At 43.1% G+C, this 18,741-nt stretch overlaps 1 protein-coding gene across 1 annotated transcript in view; it reads right to left on the bottom strand.

The window, feature by feature from the left end:
* Positions 1–18,741, bottom strand: part of fras1 (Fraser extracellular matrix complex subunit 1) — a 339,766-nt gene that overhangs the window by 83,695 nt on the left and 237,330 nt on the right. The window contains exons 29-34 of the mRNA XM_045226860.1: positions 13,041–13,142; positions 12,493–12,711; positions 8,541–8,700; positions 7,736–7,917; positions 2,006–2,122; positions 1,145–1,259 (exon numbers count right to left, since the gene is read on the bottom strand). Of these exons, the coding sequence (XP_045082795.1) occupies positions 1,145–1,259; positions 2,006–2,122; positions 7,736–7,917; positions 8,541–8,700; positions 12,493–12,711; positions 13,041–13,142 (895 nt within the window). The remainder of the gene's footprint in view (positions 1–1,144; positions 1,260–2,005; positions 2,123–7,735; positions 7,918–8,540; positions 8,701–12,492; positions 12,712–13,040; positions 13,143–18,741) is intronic.

The following is an 18,741-nucleotide window of genomic DNA, read 5'->3' as shown; positions in this document are numbered from 1 at the left end:
TCTGTGTTATAATATTATAACTAGCATGTTGTCATCCAGATCTGTATTATAATATTATAACTAGCATGTTGTCATACAGATATGTGTTATAATATTATAACTAGCATGTTGTCATACAGATCTGTATTATAATATTATAACTAGCATGTTGTCATACAGATATGTGTTATAATATTATAACTAGCATGTTGTCATACAGATCTGTATTATAATATTATAACTAGCATGTTGTCATCCAGATCGGTGTTATAATATTATAACTAGCATGTTGTCCTATAGATCTGTATTATAATATTATAACTAGCATGTTGTCCTATAGATCTGTGTTATAATATTATAACTAGCATGTTGTCCTATAGATCTGTATTATAATATTATAACTAGCATGTTGTCATCCAGATCTGTGTTATAATATTATATCTAGCATGTTGTCCTATATATCTGTGTTATAATATTATAACTAGCATGTTGTCCTATATATCTGTATTATAATATTATAACTAGCATGTTGTCCTATAGATCTGTATTATAATATTATAACTAGCATGTTGTCATCCAGTTCTGTATTATAATATTATAACTAGCATGTTGTCCTATAGATCTGTGTTATAATATTATAACTAGCATGTTGTCCTATAGATCTGTATTATAATATTATAACTAGCATGTTGTCCTATAGATCTGTTTTATAATATTATAACTAGCAAGTTGTCCTATATATCTGTGTTATAATATTATCTGGCATTTTGTCAAATACTTTGAGCGTTTGCTCAAGCTTCCCTGGAGTGTTGGCAATTTTAGGACTATTGGTTCATTAAGCCACATGTAAGCTCAATAAAGCCACAGGAAAAATCAATAAAGCCACAGGCCAGATCAATCAAGCTACATGCAAGCTTAGTAAAGCAAGGCAAGCTCAATCAAGCCACAGGCCAGCTCAATCAAGCCAGGTAAGCTCAATCAAGCCAGGCAAGCTCAATCAAGCCAGGTTAGCTCAACCAAGCACAGATAAATGATTTGTAATGACTTCAAATAGTATTTGAACCAAGGTCTGGTGGTGTGCATTGAGAGTAAAGTTGTTTATAGGAAAACTTCCCCTCCTGTCTGCTCCTGTATTGAGACGCTAGAAGATGGCAGTGTAGATTACCTTGTCCCTGAGGTAGCGGCTTAGTGATGTTGTAGAAAAGCTTTTCACTGGGCGTCTCAGAGTCCACAAAGGACAAAGCTGTGGGTGTTACCACAGTCACACGATCTTCCAGCGCCTGCATGGATATACACATACACATACACACACACACACACACACACACACACACACACACACACACACACACACACACACACACACACACACACACACACACATACACACACACACACACATTTTTTATTTTATTTGTATCCACTAATGCCATTTGGGACGCAGCCCCAGAGAACTCTGGTCTATGCAACACACTATATAGGGAATCCGGGTGTCATTTGGGACGCCAGCCAGAGAAGAGAGGGAAGTCTGTAATGTCTAACCCCGCACACACACACACACACTCACACGCACACACACACACACACACACACACACACACACACTCCACCCAACACACACACACACACTCCAACACACACACACTCCAACCAACACACACACACTCACACTCACACACACACATTCCACCCAGCACACACACACTCCATCCAACACACACACTCACACACACACACACACACACTCCAACCAACACACACACATTCCATCCAACACACACTCCACCCAACACACACTCCATCCAACACACACACAAACTCCAATCAACAAACACACACACACTCCACCCAAAACACACACACACACTCTGCACCCAACACACACACACACACACACACACTCACTCACTATAGACTTTCTCTATTGTAGACTTTCACTATTGTAGACTTTCACTAGGCACTGTACATAATCTAAGACTCCACAGTAGATAGTGTATTCTTTCCCGCTGTTCTGTTCTTCCATTACCGTTATCTGTAGGTCACAGGTGGGGGCCAGCTTGGGGAACCCTGGGAGTTCAGGCATCACTCCGATGGTGAAGGTCTGAGCATCACTGAGCGTGTCTGGGGACCCCTCACTAGACACCTGGAAGATGACGACATTTCGAATCATACTGTAACTTTATCATCAAGCTTTAACCATGACCTAACCTCTTGTGGATAGACACACGTAACATAAATGGCACGGTAGCGTCTGTCAAATGACTGTTGGAAGTGACTAGTAACGAGGAACTGTGTTTTCGATACGCTGATTTTTCCATCACTGATCATTTAGACAAATCACAACTCTTTTCGAATTTCGGGAGGACATTTGGTCCATAGACTTGCCTGAAACCCGCAGATAGTTTCCGTTTTAGCGGGGTGGAAACACAAGTCGTGTTAGTATCTTTCTCCTAACATCTAACAAGTAGCTATGGTAAAGGGTAGGCCTAAAACTGTTGTGGACCTGTTGTTCATCTAGAACTAGTAAATATGTAGTGCATCGCTTATGACCATGTTATAAGCTGCTTAAATAATATGTTATGTAGCACAGTATAGCATTATAGTGCTTATATAGTGAAACTAATGAACATGACAGCAGTTTTACTAAGTTCATCTGCCAAGTTATTTTATCCTGTACCCTCTAATTTTCACACCGCGGATTTGACGTGTAGCCGCACATCTCAATAAAAGTGCAAATAAAACAAATAACTTACTGACATAATTTAATAGTTCATATTTAGTAATTCATATTTAATAGTTAACATTTAATAGTTGATCTCCCAACACCCATTCCATAGAAGGCATCTTGTCCTCCAGAACCAGATCAGTTTGAATGTTAAGGCTGTCAAAATAAACTACTTGGAAGATGACAGTATTCGCTCATGATGAAAATATCTGACGAGCTGAGTTTTGACAGGGTCATAACTTTACTGTTATCATGATGAGACACTTCAGAAATATATTGTTTTGCTTTAACCTTAGCTGATGGTGCCAACATGTTAAGAGAATGAGAAAGAGAGAGAGAGGGAAAGAGAGGGAGAGAGAGAGAGAGAGAGAGAGAGAGAGGGAGGGAGAGAGAGAGAGAGAGAGAGAGAGAGAGAGAGAGAGAGAGAGAGAGAGAGAGAGAGAGAGAGAGAGAGAGAGAGAGAGAGAGAGAGAGAGAGAGAGAGAGAGAGAGACAGAGAGAGACAGAGAGAGAGGGAGGGGAGAGAGAGAGAGAGAGAGAGCGAGAGAGAGAGAGAGAGAGAGAGAGAGAGAGAGAGAGAGAGAGAGAGAGAGAGAGAGAGAGACAGAGAGAGACAGAGAGGGACAGAGCGATAAAGCAGAAAGTGTGGCGAGAGAGAGGGAGAGACAGAGAGAGCGTCAGAGAGACAAGGGGAGAGAGAAAACCATAAAACAAGAAAATGAGAGAACATTCAAATGACTGTGATCTCTCTCTATGTTCTTGGCTGCTGATTTGCCTTGTTCTGCCAGGCTCTATGAAAGCTGTTAGCTTAACCTGGCTGCCACACATCCATTTGTTATGGCCTAAACGCTGCTGAGCGCTGAGTCTACTTCACAAGGATAATCCCTAATTTAGCACTAATTTGTGAGTAATTTGTTTCCATTTGCTCCAACGCAGTAAGATGAGACACACACAGAGAGAGAGAGGGTGCCCATGTTTAATCCGTAAACATGGGAACCCTCATAGATCTCATCCTGAATAACTTACCCTCTAAATACACGTCCGCTGTCTTCAACCAGGATCTCAGCGATCACTGCCTTATTGCCTGCGTCCGTAACAGGTCCGCGGTCAAACGACCACCCCTCATCACTGTCAAACGCTCCCTAAAACGCTTTAGCGAACAGGCCTTCCTAATTGACCTGGCCCAGGTATACTGGATGGATATCGATCTCATTCCGTCAGTAGAGGATGCCTGGTTGTTCTTTAAAAGTAATTTCCTCTCAATCTTAAATAAACATGCCCCATTCAAAAAATACAGAACTAAGAACAGATATAGCCCCTGGTTCTCCTCAGACTTGACTGCCCTTGACCAGCACAAAAACATCCTGTGGAGTACTGCATTAGCATCGAATAGCCCCCGCGATATGCAACTTTTCAGGGAAGTTAGGAACCAATATACACAAGCAGTTAGGAAAGCAAAGGCTAGCTTTTTCAAACAGAAATGTGCATCCTGTAGCACTAACTCCAAACAGTTTTGGGACACTGTAAAGTCCATGGAGAATAAGAGCACCTCCTCCCAGCTGCCCACTGCACTGAGGCTAGGAAACACTATCACCATCGATAAATCTACAATAATCAAGAATTTCAACAAGCATTTTGCTACGGCTGGCCATGCTTTCCACCTGGCTACCACTACCCCGGCCACCAGCTCTGCACCCTCCGCTGCAACTTGCCCATGCCTGCCCCCCCCCGCTTCTCCTTCACACAAATTTAGACAGCTGATGTTCTGAAAGAGCTGCAAAATCTGGACCCCTACAAATCATCTGGGCTAGACAATCTGGACCCTTTCTTTCTAAAACTAGCTGCCGAAATTGTCGCAACCCCTATTACTAGCCTGTTCAACCTCTCTTTCGTAATGTCTGAGATCCCCAGAGATTGGAAAACTGCCGCGGTCATCCCCCTCTTCAAAGGGGGTGACACTCTAGATCCAAACTGTTACAGACCTATATCCATCCTGCCCTGCCTTTAGAAAGTTTTTGAAAGCCAAGTTAACACACAGATCACCGACCATTTCGAATACCACCGTACCTTCTCCGCTATGCAATCCGGTTTCCGAGCTGGTCATGGGTGCACCTCAGCCACGCTCAAGGTCCTAAACGATATTATAACCGCGATCGATAATAGACAGTACTGTGCAGCCGTCTTCATTGACCTGGCCAAGGCTTTCGACTCTGTCAACCACTGCATTCTTATTGGCAGACTAAATAGCCTTGGTTTCTCAAATGACTGCCTCGCCTGGTTCACCAACTACTTCTCAGATAGAGTTCAATGTGTCAAATCGGAGGGCCTGTTGTCTGGACCTATGGCAGTCTCTATGTGGGTGCCACAGGGTTCAATTCTTGGGCCGACTCTTTTCTCCGTGTATATCAATGATGTCGCTCTTGCTGCTGGTGACTCTCAGATCCACCTCTACGCAGATGACACCATTTTGTATACATCTGGCCCTTCATTGGACACTGTGTTAACAAACCTCCAAACAAGCTTCAATGCCATACAGCACTCCGTCCGTAGCCTCCAACTGCTCTTAAACACTAGTAAAACTAAATGCATGCTCTTATATCGAACGCTGCTGGCACCCGCCCACCCGACTAAAATCACTACTCTCGACGGGTCTGACCTAGAGTATGTGGACAACTACAAATACCTAGTTGTCTGGTTAGACTGTAAACTTTCCTTCGAGACTCACATTAAGCATCTCCAAACCAAAGTTAAATCTAGAATCGGCTTCCTATTTCGCAACAAAGCCTTCACTCATGCTGCCAAACATGCCCTCGTAAAACTGACTATCCTACCGATCCTTGAGTACGGCAATGTCATTTACAAAATAGCCTCCAACACTCTACTCAGCAAATTGGATGTAGTCTATCAAGGTGCCATCCGTTTTGTCACCAAAGCCCCATATACTACCCACCACTGTGACCTGTACGCTCTTGTTGGCTGGTCCTCACTACATATTCGTCGCCAAACCCACTGGCTCCAGGCCATCTATAAATCACTGCTAGGTAAATCCCCGCCTTATCTTAGCTCATTGGTCACCATAGCAATACCCACCCGTAGTATGCGCTCCAGCAGGTATATCTCACTGGTCATCCCCAAAGCCAACACCTCCTTTGGCCGCCATTCCTTCCAGTTCTCTGCTGCCAATGACTGGAACGAATTGCAAAAATCTCTGAAGCTGGAGACTCTTATCTCCCTCACTAACTTTAAGCATCAGTTGTCAGAGCACCTTACCGATCACTGCACCTGTAAACAGCCCATCTGTAATTAGCCCACCCAACTACCTCATCCCCATATTGTTATTTATTTTGCTAATTTGCACCCCAGTATCTCTATTTGCACATCATCTCTTGCACATCTATCATTCCAGTGTTAATACTAATTGTAATTATTTTGCACTATAGCCTATTTATTGCCTTACCTCCATAACTTGCTACATTTGCACACACTGTATATATATTTTCTGTTGTATTTTTGAATGTATGTTTTGTTTACCCCATATGTAACTCTGTGTTGTTGTTTTTATCGCACTGCTTTGCTTTATCTTGGCCAGGTCGAAGTTGTAAATGAGAACTTGTTCTCAACTGGCTTACCTGGTTAAATAAAGGTGAAATAAATAAAAAATAAAAATAAAAAAAGAGATGTATTTATATGGAAAGTAGAAATCTAAACTGGATGGTTTTTAGAGATACTGTAGATGGGAGGGGTTGAAGGTAGCTGAAGGGTGACCCAAAAAAAATCAAAATAAGAAAAAGATAACTAATGCCAAATGTACTGTGTCCGTAAAATGTATAAAGTGTGTATAAGCTGGAAATAGAAGCCTAAGTAACGTTGTCCAATTAGAATAGGGGTGGAAGAAGGAAAATATATTTTAAAAAGATAAAATAAATATATGGGGGATTGGAAATGATGCAGACAATTACATTGATAGAACCCACAATCTATCTGCAATATTAAAGCTGATCTACCCCCTAAAAAATGTAAACACTTGAGTGTGGATGGCTATGAAGGATGGTGGGTGGAGGAGCCACTCCTTCGTTGCCCGGGCGGTGTGTTTGTGAGGGAGAGATAGAATGAGGGAAAAGCAATGGAGACAGACAGCAGAGAGGAAGAGAGAAGTTGGAAGGAGAGAGGGATATGCAGAGGAGAAAATATTTTTTATTTTTATTTTTTAACTGTTATTTAACCAGGTAAGCCAGTTGAGAACAAGTTCTCATTTCCAACTGCAACCTGGCCAAGATGAAGCAAAGCAGTGCGATAAAAACAACAACAACACAGAGTTACATATGGAATAAACAAAAACGTACAGTCAATAACACAATAGAAAAATCAATATATAGTGTGTGCAAATGTAGTAAGTTATGGAGGTAAGGCAATAAAAACGCCATAGTGCAAAATTAGTTTTAACACTGGAATGATAGATGTGCAAGAGATGATGTGCAAATAGAGATACTGGGGTGCAAATGAGCAAAATAAATAACAATATGGGGATGAGGTAGTTGGGTGGGCTAATTACAGATGGGCTGTGTACAGGTGCAGTGATCGGTAAGCTGCTCTGACAACTGATGCTTAAAGTTAATGAGGGAGAAAAGTGTCTCCAGCTTCAGAGATTTTTGTAGTTCGTTCCAGTCATTTGCAGCAGAGAACTGGAAGGAATGGCGGCCAAAGGAGGTGTTGGCTTTGGGGGTGACCAGTGAGATATACCTGCTGGAGCGCAGACTACGGGTGGGTGTTGCTATGGTGACCAATGAGCTAAGATAAGGCTGGGATTTGCCTAGCAGTGATTTATAGATGGAAGGAAGAAGAGAGAGGTTGGAAGGAGAGAGGGATATGCAGAGGAGAAAGGAAGAAGAGAGAAGAGATATAGAAATAGGGGAAGAAAGAAGATAACTGAAAAAAGAAAGTAATAGAGTTTGTTTGTGAGCTTGTGCCCAGTGAGCCTGAGGCAGGCAGGCAGGTGGGTTGGTGGACAATGGACACACAACCACCACTCACCTGGAACTGGAAGGTGTCTCCTTGCGTCCTGCCGGCGGTACCAAAGTGTTTGTACCACACACTGCCCTCATTCACATCCTGCTGAGTGAAGGAGGAGGTGGGGGTAGAGATTCTGTCATCGGGCGAGGGCTGCCAACCTTCCACTGGGCCGTCGGCTGGCATTGGCACCAACACCACTTCCCCTAGAGGGAGGAGAGGGAAAAAGAGAGAAGAGAGAGGGGGGAGAGAGAGAGAGGGTAATGGAGAGTTAGAAGGTAAGGGAGAGAAAGAAGGTAAGGGAGAGAGAGAGAGAAGGTAAGGGAGAGAGAGAAGATAAGGGAGAGAGAGAAGGTAAGGGAGAGAGAGAAGGTGAGGGAGAGAGAGAAGGTAAGGGAGAGAGAGAAGATAAGGGGAGAGAGAAGGTAAGGGAGAGAGAGAAGGTGAGGGAGAGAGAGAAGGTAAGGGAGAGAGAGAAGATAAGGGGAGAGAGAAGGTAAGGGAGAGAGAGAAGATAAGGGAGAGAGAGAAGATAAGGGGAGAGAGAAGGTAAGGGAGAGAGAGAAGATAAGGGAGAGAGAGAAGGTAAGGGAGAGAGAGAAGGTGAGGGAGAGAGAGAAGGTAAGGGAGAGAGAGAAGATAAGGGGAGAGAGAAGGTGAGGGAGAGAGAGAAGGTAAGGGAGAGGGTAATTAGATCATTAGGGGTTTGAGAGAGGTGTGGGAGGTAAGCAACAGTCAAAAAGACAAATTAGCATCATTACCAAATGAACACAGTGTGAGTAAGCAGAAACAGGAGCATGTTTGGGGGGGGTAAGGCTGTGTATCGTACCGTATTTGGGGCTTCCCTTGGAGCGCACTATGGTGTAGATGATCTGGTCATCGCTGGCACCCTGATACTCTGTCCTCAGATACCTCTTCCCCAGCTGTACCATGCCTCCCTCTCTCACCCACGTGGTGGGCACCGACAGAACATGAGGAGCATGGGTAAGCTGTAAAAACACAAGATATGTAACAATTATTATTTCTTTTCAATGGCAGATATTGTTTGAAAGTACTGCAATTCAATTCAGTTATTCAGCCTGATGCCCAACCCATGGGGACTTCTGATGAATCATTTGTATAAGAGCAGGAAGTTGTCTCATCCTGCCAACCAACATGCACCGTCCTCACCAATTCAGGTGTGACAATATTAGGAAGGTGTTGCTAATGTTTTGTACACTCACTACCTTTGACCAGGGTCCATAGTTGAGGATAGGGCCATTTGGGACGAACCCAGAGGCTTAGCCCTCTTGAGGGGGAATGTCATCCATCACCGTCTCATTAAAGACTAATTACTCTCCAGCTCTCTCCATGATCCATCTCTCAGGAGATCCTTTGTAACCCGGCTAGCACAAGACTTGGCAAGGCTTGGCACCGGGGGAACAGTTGGAGAGAGAAAGCGCCATGGTAATGGCAGTATTACGGGTGACTAAAACATGAGAGAGATCGACTAAGTGTACTCTGAGTCTGTTGCTGCTGCATGGGGTACACAGATCTAAAAATACATTACAGGTGAAAGGAATATGGAGGATGCTACGCTTACAGCTGTCTAGTTCACATCACATCAGCAGATGAAGGAGAGGAAGAGGAGAGGAAGATAAGATAAGCGGAGAAGGACAATGCTGCTTCGCATCAGCCTTACAATGACAGCTCAATGGGCTGTCTGAAAGGTGTGTGTGTGTGTGTGTGTGTGTGTGTGTGTAATATTAAGCACATTGCTTCGCTTTACAACAGGCGTATAGGTTACCTGGCTGGCATGAAAATGAACCACGGGAAAAGCGTCTTCCGTTCGCTATTTTTAAGTGCATAGATGACATGTATTTATTTTCCCCATGCCCCTGTTTCGAGACAGGTCATGATACATGATAATGGTCCATTCTAAATCAAAACTAATATCACACATATATTATTTAGTATATGTAAAGACAACATTAAATCAAGAATAGTCAGACGGTTGACAATATTAGCCTATCACTTGTGAATGATGTATTATCACTTGTGAATGATGCCCAGCGTGTGCAGTAAGGCAAGAAACAGAGCATGCCTTTTTCGCACACCTCATGTAGCCTAGCCCATAGGCATATATGTTTTGATAAGGTTTGTATCACAACTAAAGTGGCCAAATAACTTCGTAAAAATGAAGCACATTAATTAGCTTTACAACCGGTGTAGAGCCTAACTGGCATACACTACCGTTCCAAAGTTTAGGGTCACTTAGAAATATCCTTGTTTTGGAAAGAAAAGCAATTTTGTTGTCCATTAAAATAACATCAAATTGATCAGAAATACAGTGTAGACATTGTTAATGTTGTAAATGGCTGTTGATGCTGGAAACGGCTGATTTTTTAATGGAATATCTACATAGGCGTACAGAGGCCCATTATCAGCAACCATCAGTCCTGTGTTCCAATGGCACGTTGTGTTTGCTAATCCAAGTTTATCATTTTAAAAGGCTAATTGATCATTAGAAAACCCTTTTGCGATGATGTTAGCACAGCTGAAAACTGTTGTGCTGATTAAAGAAGCAATACAACTGGCCTTCTTGAGACTAGTTGAGTATCTGGAGCATCAGCAATTGTTGGTTCGATTACAGGCTCAAAATGGCCAGAAACAAATAACTTTCTTCTGAAACTCGACAGTCTATTCTTGGTCTGAGAAATTAAGGATATTCCATGCGAGAAATTGCCAAGAAACTGAAGATCTCGTACAACGCTGTGTACTACTCCCTTCACAGAACAGCACAAACTGGCTCTAACCAGAATAGAAAGAGGAGTGGGAGGCCCCGGTGCACAACTGAGCAAGAGGACAAATACATTAGAGTGTCTAGTTTGAGAAACAGACGCCTCACAGGTCCTCAACTGGCAGCTTCATTAAATAGTACCCACAAAACACCAGTCTCAACGTCAACAGTGAAGAGGTGACTCCGGGATGCTGACCAGAGTTGCAAAGAAAAAGCCATATCTCAGGCTGCCCATCTTTATCTTTTATTTTTGTTGGCCAGTCTGAGATATTGCTTTTTCTTTGCACTCTGCCTAGAAGGTCAGCATCCCGGAGTCGCCTCTTCACTGTTGACGTCCTCTTGCTCAGCTGTGCACCGGGGCCTCCCACTCCTCTTTCTATTCTGGTTAGAGCCAGTTTGTGCTGTTCTGTGAAGGGAGTAGTACACAGCGTTGTACGAGATCTTCAGTTTCTTGGCAATTTCTCGCATGGAATAGCCTTCATTTCTCAGAACAAGAATAGACTGATGAGTTTCAGAAGAAAGTTATTTGTTTCTGGCCATTTTGAGCCTTTAATCGAACCCACAATTGCTGATGCTCCAGATACTCAACTAGTCTCAAGAAGGCCAGTTGTATTGCTTCTTTAATCAGCACAACAGTTTTCAGCTGTGCTAACAAAATTGCAAAAGGGTTTTCTAATGATCAATTGGCCTCTTAAAATGATAAACTTGGATTAGCAAATACAACGTGCCATTGGAACACAGGACTGATGGTTGCTGATAATGGGCCTCTGTACGCCTATGTAGATATTCCATAAAAAATCAGCAGTTTCCAGCTACAATAGCCATTTACAACATTAACAATGTCTACACTGTATTTCTGATCAATTTGATGTTATTTTAATGGACAATTTTTTTTATTTTCTTTAGAAAACAAGGACATTTCTAAGTGACCCCAAACTTTTGAATGATAGTGAATATAGGAGGCGTGTGAGTTTCAAGTTTGGGGAAGATAATTTTCACCATAAAAATGCACCTTTATAATAAAGCATTACATGCATAATAGCATTTGTGGTCACTTTTGAGAACAGTGTTTTCCCGCTAATTGATTGCATTTTGGAACATTCACACTTACTGCCATGTGCGCATTGCTGGGCTTATAATGTGACAAAATAGCCTAATAGCTAATAATATTTTAACCTAAACGTTCTGATCTGTTGCATCAGCCTCATTGCTTTTAAAAGGTTTTTTGATGCGAGTGGTTATATTAATTTGGGATCTATCGCATCCCACAATTGTCCCAGAGTATGTTTGGAATATTTGGAGATGGTTTGGGGATGCTTGCTGCCTCAGGACCTGGACAACTTGCCTTAAAAGAACGAAACCATGAATTCTGCTCTGTTTCAGAGAATTCTACAGGAGAATGTCAGACCATCCGTCTGTGAGCTGAAGCTGAAGCGCAGCTGGGTCTTGCAGCAAGACAATGATCCAAAACACACAATCAAGTCTACATGAAAATGGCTAAAAAACAACACATTTGAAGTTTTGGAATGGCCTAGTCAAAGTCCAGTTTGAGATGTTGTGGCAGGACTTGAAATGAGCAGTTCATGCTTGAAAACCCACAAATGTCGCTGAGTTCTGCATGGAAGAGTGGGTCAAAATTCCTCCACAGCAACGTGAGTGACTGATCAACAACTACAGGAAGGGTTTGGTTGGAGTCATTGCAGCTAAAGGTGGCACAACCAGTTATTGAGTGTAAGGGGGCAATTACGTTTTCACACAGGGGCATTGGGTGTTGCATAACTTTGTTTACGAAATAAATAAAATAAGTATGTAATTGTTGTGTTATTTGTTCACTCAGGTTCCCTTTATCTAATATTAGGTTTTGGTTGAAGATCTGATAACATTCAGTATCAAAAGTAGAGAAAATCAGAAATGGAACAAATACTTTCTCATGGTACTGTAGTATTTGACCTGACAGTCGTGCAAAAAACATACAATCCCTCTCTCCCTCCTTCCTTCCTACCTTCTGAGTAATGGTGACCTGCAGTAGAATGTTCTGGTAGCTGTGTCCATCGTTGACCTGTAACAGCATCCTGTCCCGTCGCCCCGTCGACCCGTCATGGACATACTGCACCTGTTCCCGTGACAACTCCTCCATCTTGAACTGGCTCAGCGCCCGGTCGCCGTGGAGACGGGTCAGGCGGCCATGTTGGGGCGGGTCCAGAACCATGACCAGGACGTCCTTTGAGGAAGAGACACACACAGGGGGATGTTTAGATACACACACACTTTCAGACACAGACACAGACACACACACACACACACACAGACATGCACACAAACAGACAGACATGCACACACACACACACGCACACGCACACACACACACACACACACACACACACACACGCACACACACACACACACACACACACACACACACACACACACACACACACACACACACACTCACACTCACACACACACACAAACAGACAGACACGCACACACACACACACACACACACACACACATACATACGGACACACAAATGCAAGCACACACACAAACCTGAGGGTTGTCTGGGTCGTCGATCTGAAGCACGGCCTTGGAGATGACCGCCGTCTCCCCTCCGTCCACCAGCAAAGGATTGTGGGTAAGAATCTGCGGGGGCTGTGTGACAGAAGATGGAAGCAGAGTTACAATTCACTGATTCAGACTTGTTACTCATTGTGTTTTTTTTAGATAACAAATAAATGACACAGGAGTAAAACACATTTCTGGACTTGATAGTTAAAACAGAAGAGGGGCTGAACTAAAAAATAAACAATTTAAACAGAATTAGTTAGAGAAGAGGTCAACTCTTGTCTCTGTCTGATAAGGAATTGGAATGGCAGAACACCACTAGCGACAGAATTGGCCCGGACTCTAAAACAAGGGCCAACATTTCAACACTATAGCACAGATGGTGAAACCCGAGGGCTGGCTGAACTATCTCAGAGAGGCCCCTACTGTTATGAGAATACATTATGCTGATCACTATCTGCCTGACATTCAAAGAAGGGTGTACTTGGAATTGCTGCGATGTGTGGTCGTTTTCTAATAGTAAACTTAGTTGATTGCACTGACTGTAAATCACACTGGATTAGTGTCTGCTAAATTACTCAAATGTAAAAGTAAATATTTCCACAGTGGTAAAACATGGTCTATCATCTGTCAGCTGTCAGCCTGGGATGTTGATATAACATAACATGAGGTTAAGCCATGATCCCCTACTTAGACATAGGCTACCTGAACTGTTACACAATGGCAACAGCTCAAAGCAGACTATTTACTTTTACATTTGAGTAATTTTACAGTGTGTTTAAGTAGTGATCTCTCTCTCCTATACTCATTTAGTGAGTGAGTGTCAGAGCGGAAGACCACCTACGAGGAGGTGGAGTTACATGACCCTTTTCTCACAGTGCTCTATCGATGTGTCAGCTACAGTCAGCTACATATACAATAAGGCACCAACTACACCAGCAGTCACTCATTTAAATTGGCCTCTGCCAAACTGCCAAACATTTGTTAGGTGTGAATGAATCCCATTTCCAGACACAGCTGGTGGACCAACGCGACAAACTTGGCCTTCGTTAGCCAATACAGAAAAACCAGGAGAAACTCACGACGCATAGGCATTGGCTTAATCGGCTTCATCTACCGACCAATCATCTCCCGCAGCACATTCCCCATAAATCTCCATCGTACGTAGCACACAACAAGAGCAGATCCATGCCTCACAGTCCTGTGATTCTCTACATGTAAAGGCCCAGTGCAGTCAAAAACGTGATTTTCCTGTTTTATATATATTTCCACACTATGAGGTTGGAATAATACTGTGAAATTGTGAAAATGATGATAATGCTCTTTTAGTGTAAGAGCTGTTTGAAAAGACCTCTTGAAATTTCAGCCTGTTTTGGTGGGATGAAGTTTAGGATTGCATAATCTCAGTTAACCCGGGAATGATTAAGTTCGATTAAGTTCTGGGTCCATACGTGTTAAGAGAAGAGATAGAATGAGGATCGGAACCAGAACAAAGAGCTCCACCTCTTTGCAAGTTAGGGGCAAGTCTATGGGCCAAATGTCCCCTCCTCTTCTGAAATTCGAAAGATGTCAAAACCTGCAAAATCGTGATTGGTCCAAAGCACCGGAAATAATGCTGCTGGCTATCTCAAACACATCTCTTTGTATCGTGACAGATCTACGGTACCATTATGTTTACGTAGTCTGTCCACAACAGATTATGGTCTGCCTGGTGACATCACCAGGCCGTATAAGTTAATAGACCAATAACAAAGAGAGTTTCAAACCTCTCTGCCAATAATATGGTTGCTCCCATTAGGCTCGTCCAATTAGGCCCCTCACCCAGACCACTCCCAGACAGCCCTAGCAAAACTACTGCTTGGGAAATTGTTCTTTGCTAAAAGGCGTATTGTTCTTTGCTAAGGTACTGAATTGTTATCTGGAATTTATTTGATATTGAGATAAAAACAGCTGCATTGGACCTTTCACTGAAGACAAATACTTTACTCAGTAAGGTCACTCCCATATACTTCTGTGGTCACTCCCATATACTTCTGTGGTCACTCCCACTAAGGCCAAATTTCAATCGTTAATGTACCAGCCTTTTATGTGCTGTGTGCAATAACCTGATATACAGTGGGGAAAAAAAAGTATTTAGTCAGCCACCAATTGTGCAAGTTCTCCCACTTAAAAAGATGAGAGAGGCCTGTAATTTTCATCATAGGTACACGTCAACTATGACAGACAAAATGAGAAATGTTTTTCCAGAAAATCACATTGTAGGATTTTTTATGAATTTATTTGCAAATTATGGTGGAAAATAAGTATTTGGTCAATAACAAAAGTTTCTCAATACTTTGTTATATACCCTTTGTTGGCAATGACACAGGTCAAACGTTTTCTGTAAGTCTTCACAAGGTTTTCACACACTGTTGCTGGTATTTTGGCCCATTCCTCCATGCAGATCTCCTCTAGAGCAGTGATGTTTTGGGGCTGTCGCTGGGCAACACAGACTTTCAACTCCCTCCAAAGATTTTCTATGGGGTTGAGATCAGGAGACTGGCTAGGCCACTCCAGGACCTTGAAATGCTTCTTACGAAGCCACTCCTTCGTTGCCCGGGCGGTGTGTTTGGGATCATTGTCATGCTGAAAGACCCAGCCACGTTTCATCTTCAATGCCCTTGCTGGTGGAAGGAGGTTTTCACTCAAAATCTCACGATACATGGCCCCATTCATTCTTTCCTTTACACGGATCAGTCGTCCTGGTCCCTTTGCAGAAAAACAGCCCCAAAGCATGATGTTTCCACCCCCATGCTTCACAGTAGGTATGGTGTTATTTGGATGCAACTCAGCATTCTTTGTCCTCCAAACACGACGAGTTGAGTTTTTCGCAAAAAGTTATATTTTGGTTTCATCTGACCATATGACATTCTCCCAATCCTCTTCTGGATCATCCAAATGCACTCTAGCAAACTTCAGACAGGCCTGGACATGTACTGGCTTAAGCAGGCGGACACGTCTTGCACTGCAGGATTTGAGTCCCTGGCGGCGTAGTGTGTTACTGATGGTAGGCTTTGTTACTTTGGTCCCAGCTCTCTGCAGGTCATTCACTAGGTCCCCCCGTGTGGTTCTGGGATTTTTGCTCACCGTTCTTGTGATCATTTTGACCCTACGGGGTGAGATCTTGCGTGGAGCCCCAGATCGAGGGAGATTATCAGTGGTCTTGTATGTCTTCCATTTCCTAATAATTGCTCCCACAGTTGATTTCTTCAAACCAAGCTGCTTACCTATTGCAGATTCAGTCTTCCCAGCCTGGTGCAGGTCTACAATTTTGTTTCTGGTGTCCTTTGTCAGCTCTTTGGTCTTGGCCATAGTGGAGTTTGGAGTGTGACTGTTTGAGGTTGTGGACAGGTGTCTTTTATACTGATAACAAGTTCAAACAGATGCCATTAATACAGGTAACGAGTGGAGGACAGAGGAGCCTCTTAAAGAAGAAGTTACAGGTCTGTGAGAGCCAGAAATCTTGCTTGTTTGTAGGTGACCAAATACTTATTTTCCACCATAATTTGCAAATAAATTCATTAAAAATCCTACAATGTGATTTTCTGGATTTTTTTTTCTCAATTTGTCTTTCATAGTTGACATGTACCTATGATGATGAAAATTACAGGCCTCTCTCATCTTTTTAAGTGGGAGAACTTGCACAAATAGTGGCTGACTAAATACTTTTTTTCCCCACTGTATACTGTGTACAATATCCTGATATATACTGTGTACAATATCCTGATATATACTGTGTACAATATCCTGATATATACTGTGTGCAATAACCTGATATATATTGTGTACAATATCCTGATATATACTGTGTACAATAGCCTGGTATATACTGTGTACAATAGCCTGGCATATACTGTGTACAATAGCCTGGGGACGAGGTAAGGAGTGAATTCAGCACAGAGGGAGTAGAGATGGTTGATTTATCGGTCTCCCCTGCAGAGGTGTACTGTACAGCTCTGTGCCCTGCTAAATCATGTATACTGTTACCCCTTCAGAACAGTCATGTAGTGTCCACCTCTGTACCATGCTAAATTTTACATTTTAGTCATTTAACAGACGCTCTTATCCAGAGCGACTTACAGTTAGTGAGTGCATACATTATTGATTTTTTCATACTGGCCCCCCGTGGGAATCGAACCCACAACCCTGGCGTTGCAAAACGCCATGCTCTACCAACTGAGCTACATCCCTGCCGGCCATTCCCTCCCTTACCCTGTACGACGCCGGGCCAATTGCGCGCCGCCCCATGGGTCTCCCGGTCGCGGCCGGCTACGACAGAGCCTGGATTCGAACCAGGATCTCCAGCTCTAGCTACCTAGCCTTAGACCACTGCGCCACTCGGGAGTCAGCGCGGTCAAGTCAGCGGTCGGTCGGTCCATCAGCCATAAAGCAGGGCTGTTCAGTTCCAGCTGCTATACCTAAGCATGACAGACCTGGACTTCTCTGGGGCTAAGTCCCAAAGGTCACACTAATCCCTTTGCAGTGCACTACTTTTGACCCTATGGGACTATATAGGGAAATAGGGTGACATTTGTGACGCAGCCCCAGAGAAGAGAGGGAAGTCTGTAATGTCTCGCCCCACACACGCACACAAACACACACACACACACACACGCACGCACGCACACACACACACGCACACAAACACACACACGCACGCACACATACACACACACACGCACACGCACACAAACACACACACCTTGTTGTGGCTGGAGAGTTGTCCCTAGCTACAGAGCTCGGAGGGAAACAGCCCCATTGGACACGGCTGGTAGCAAACACACTATGGGTGCCTGCTACTGCATGCCACAACATGCTAGCATGCTAAGCGCTAAGCTAAGACCCCACAATCATTTAGAAATCCCCTCTGAAACACGCAAGGAGGGCTAGGCTAACGTTCCTCTGTGTTTATGAAAGAGGCAAGGCAGGGTTGCTCTGTATTTATGAACGACGCAAGGCAGGGTTGCTCTGTGTTTATGAACGAGGCAAGGCAGGGTTCATATTTGGGCGAACAATATACTTACTGTAACATTACAACTTCTATCACAGCAAACAACGCACTTACTGTAATACTGCAACTTCTATCACAGCAAACAACACACTTACTGTAATACTGCAACTTCTATCACAGCAAACAACGCACTTACTGTAATACTGCAACTTCTATCACAGCAAACAATGCACTTACTGTAAAATTGCAACTTCTATCACATCAAACTCTGCACTTACTGTAATACTGCAACTTCTATCACAGCAAACAACACACTTACTGTAATACTGCAACTTCTATCACAGCAAACAATGCACTTACTGTAATACTGCAACTTCTATCACAGTAAACAACACACTTACTGTAATACTGCAACTTCTATCACAGCAAACAAAGCACTTACTGTAATACTGCAACTTCTATCACAGTAAACAACACACTTACTGTAATACTGCAACTTCTATCACAGCAAACAATGCACTTACTGTAAAATTGCAACTTCTATCACATCAAACTCTGCACTTACTGTAATACTGCAACTTCTATCACAGCAAACAACACACTTACTGTAATACTGCAACTTCTATCACAGCAAACAACACACTTACTGTAATACTGCAACTTCTATCACAGCAAACAATGCACTTACTGTAATAC

Source organism: Coregonus clupeaformis, chromosome 18 (genome assembly GCF_020615455.1).
Source record: "Coregonus clupeaformis isolate EN_2021a chromosome 18, ASM2061545v1, whole genome shotgun sequence".
Lineage (NCBI taxonomy): Eukaryota > Metazoa > Chordata > Actinopteri > Salmoniformes > Salmonidae > Coregonus > Coregonus clupeaformis.
Note: the sequence above shows the minus strand (reverse complement) of the source record. Positions and strands in the feature narration are given on the sequence as shown.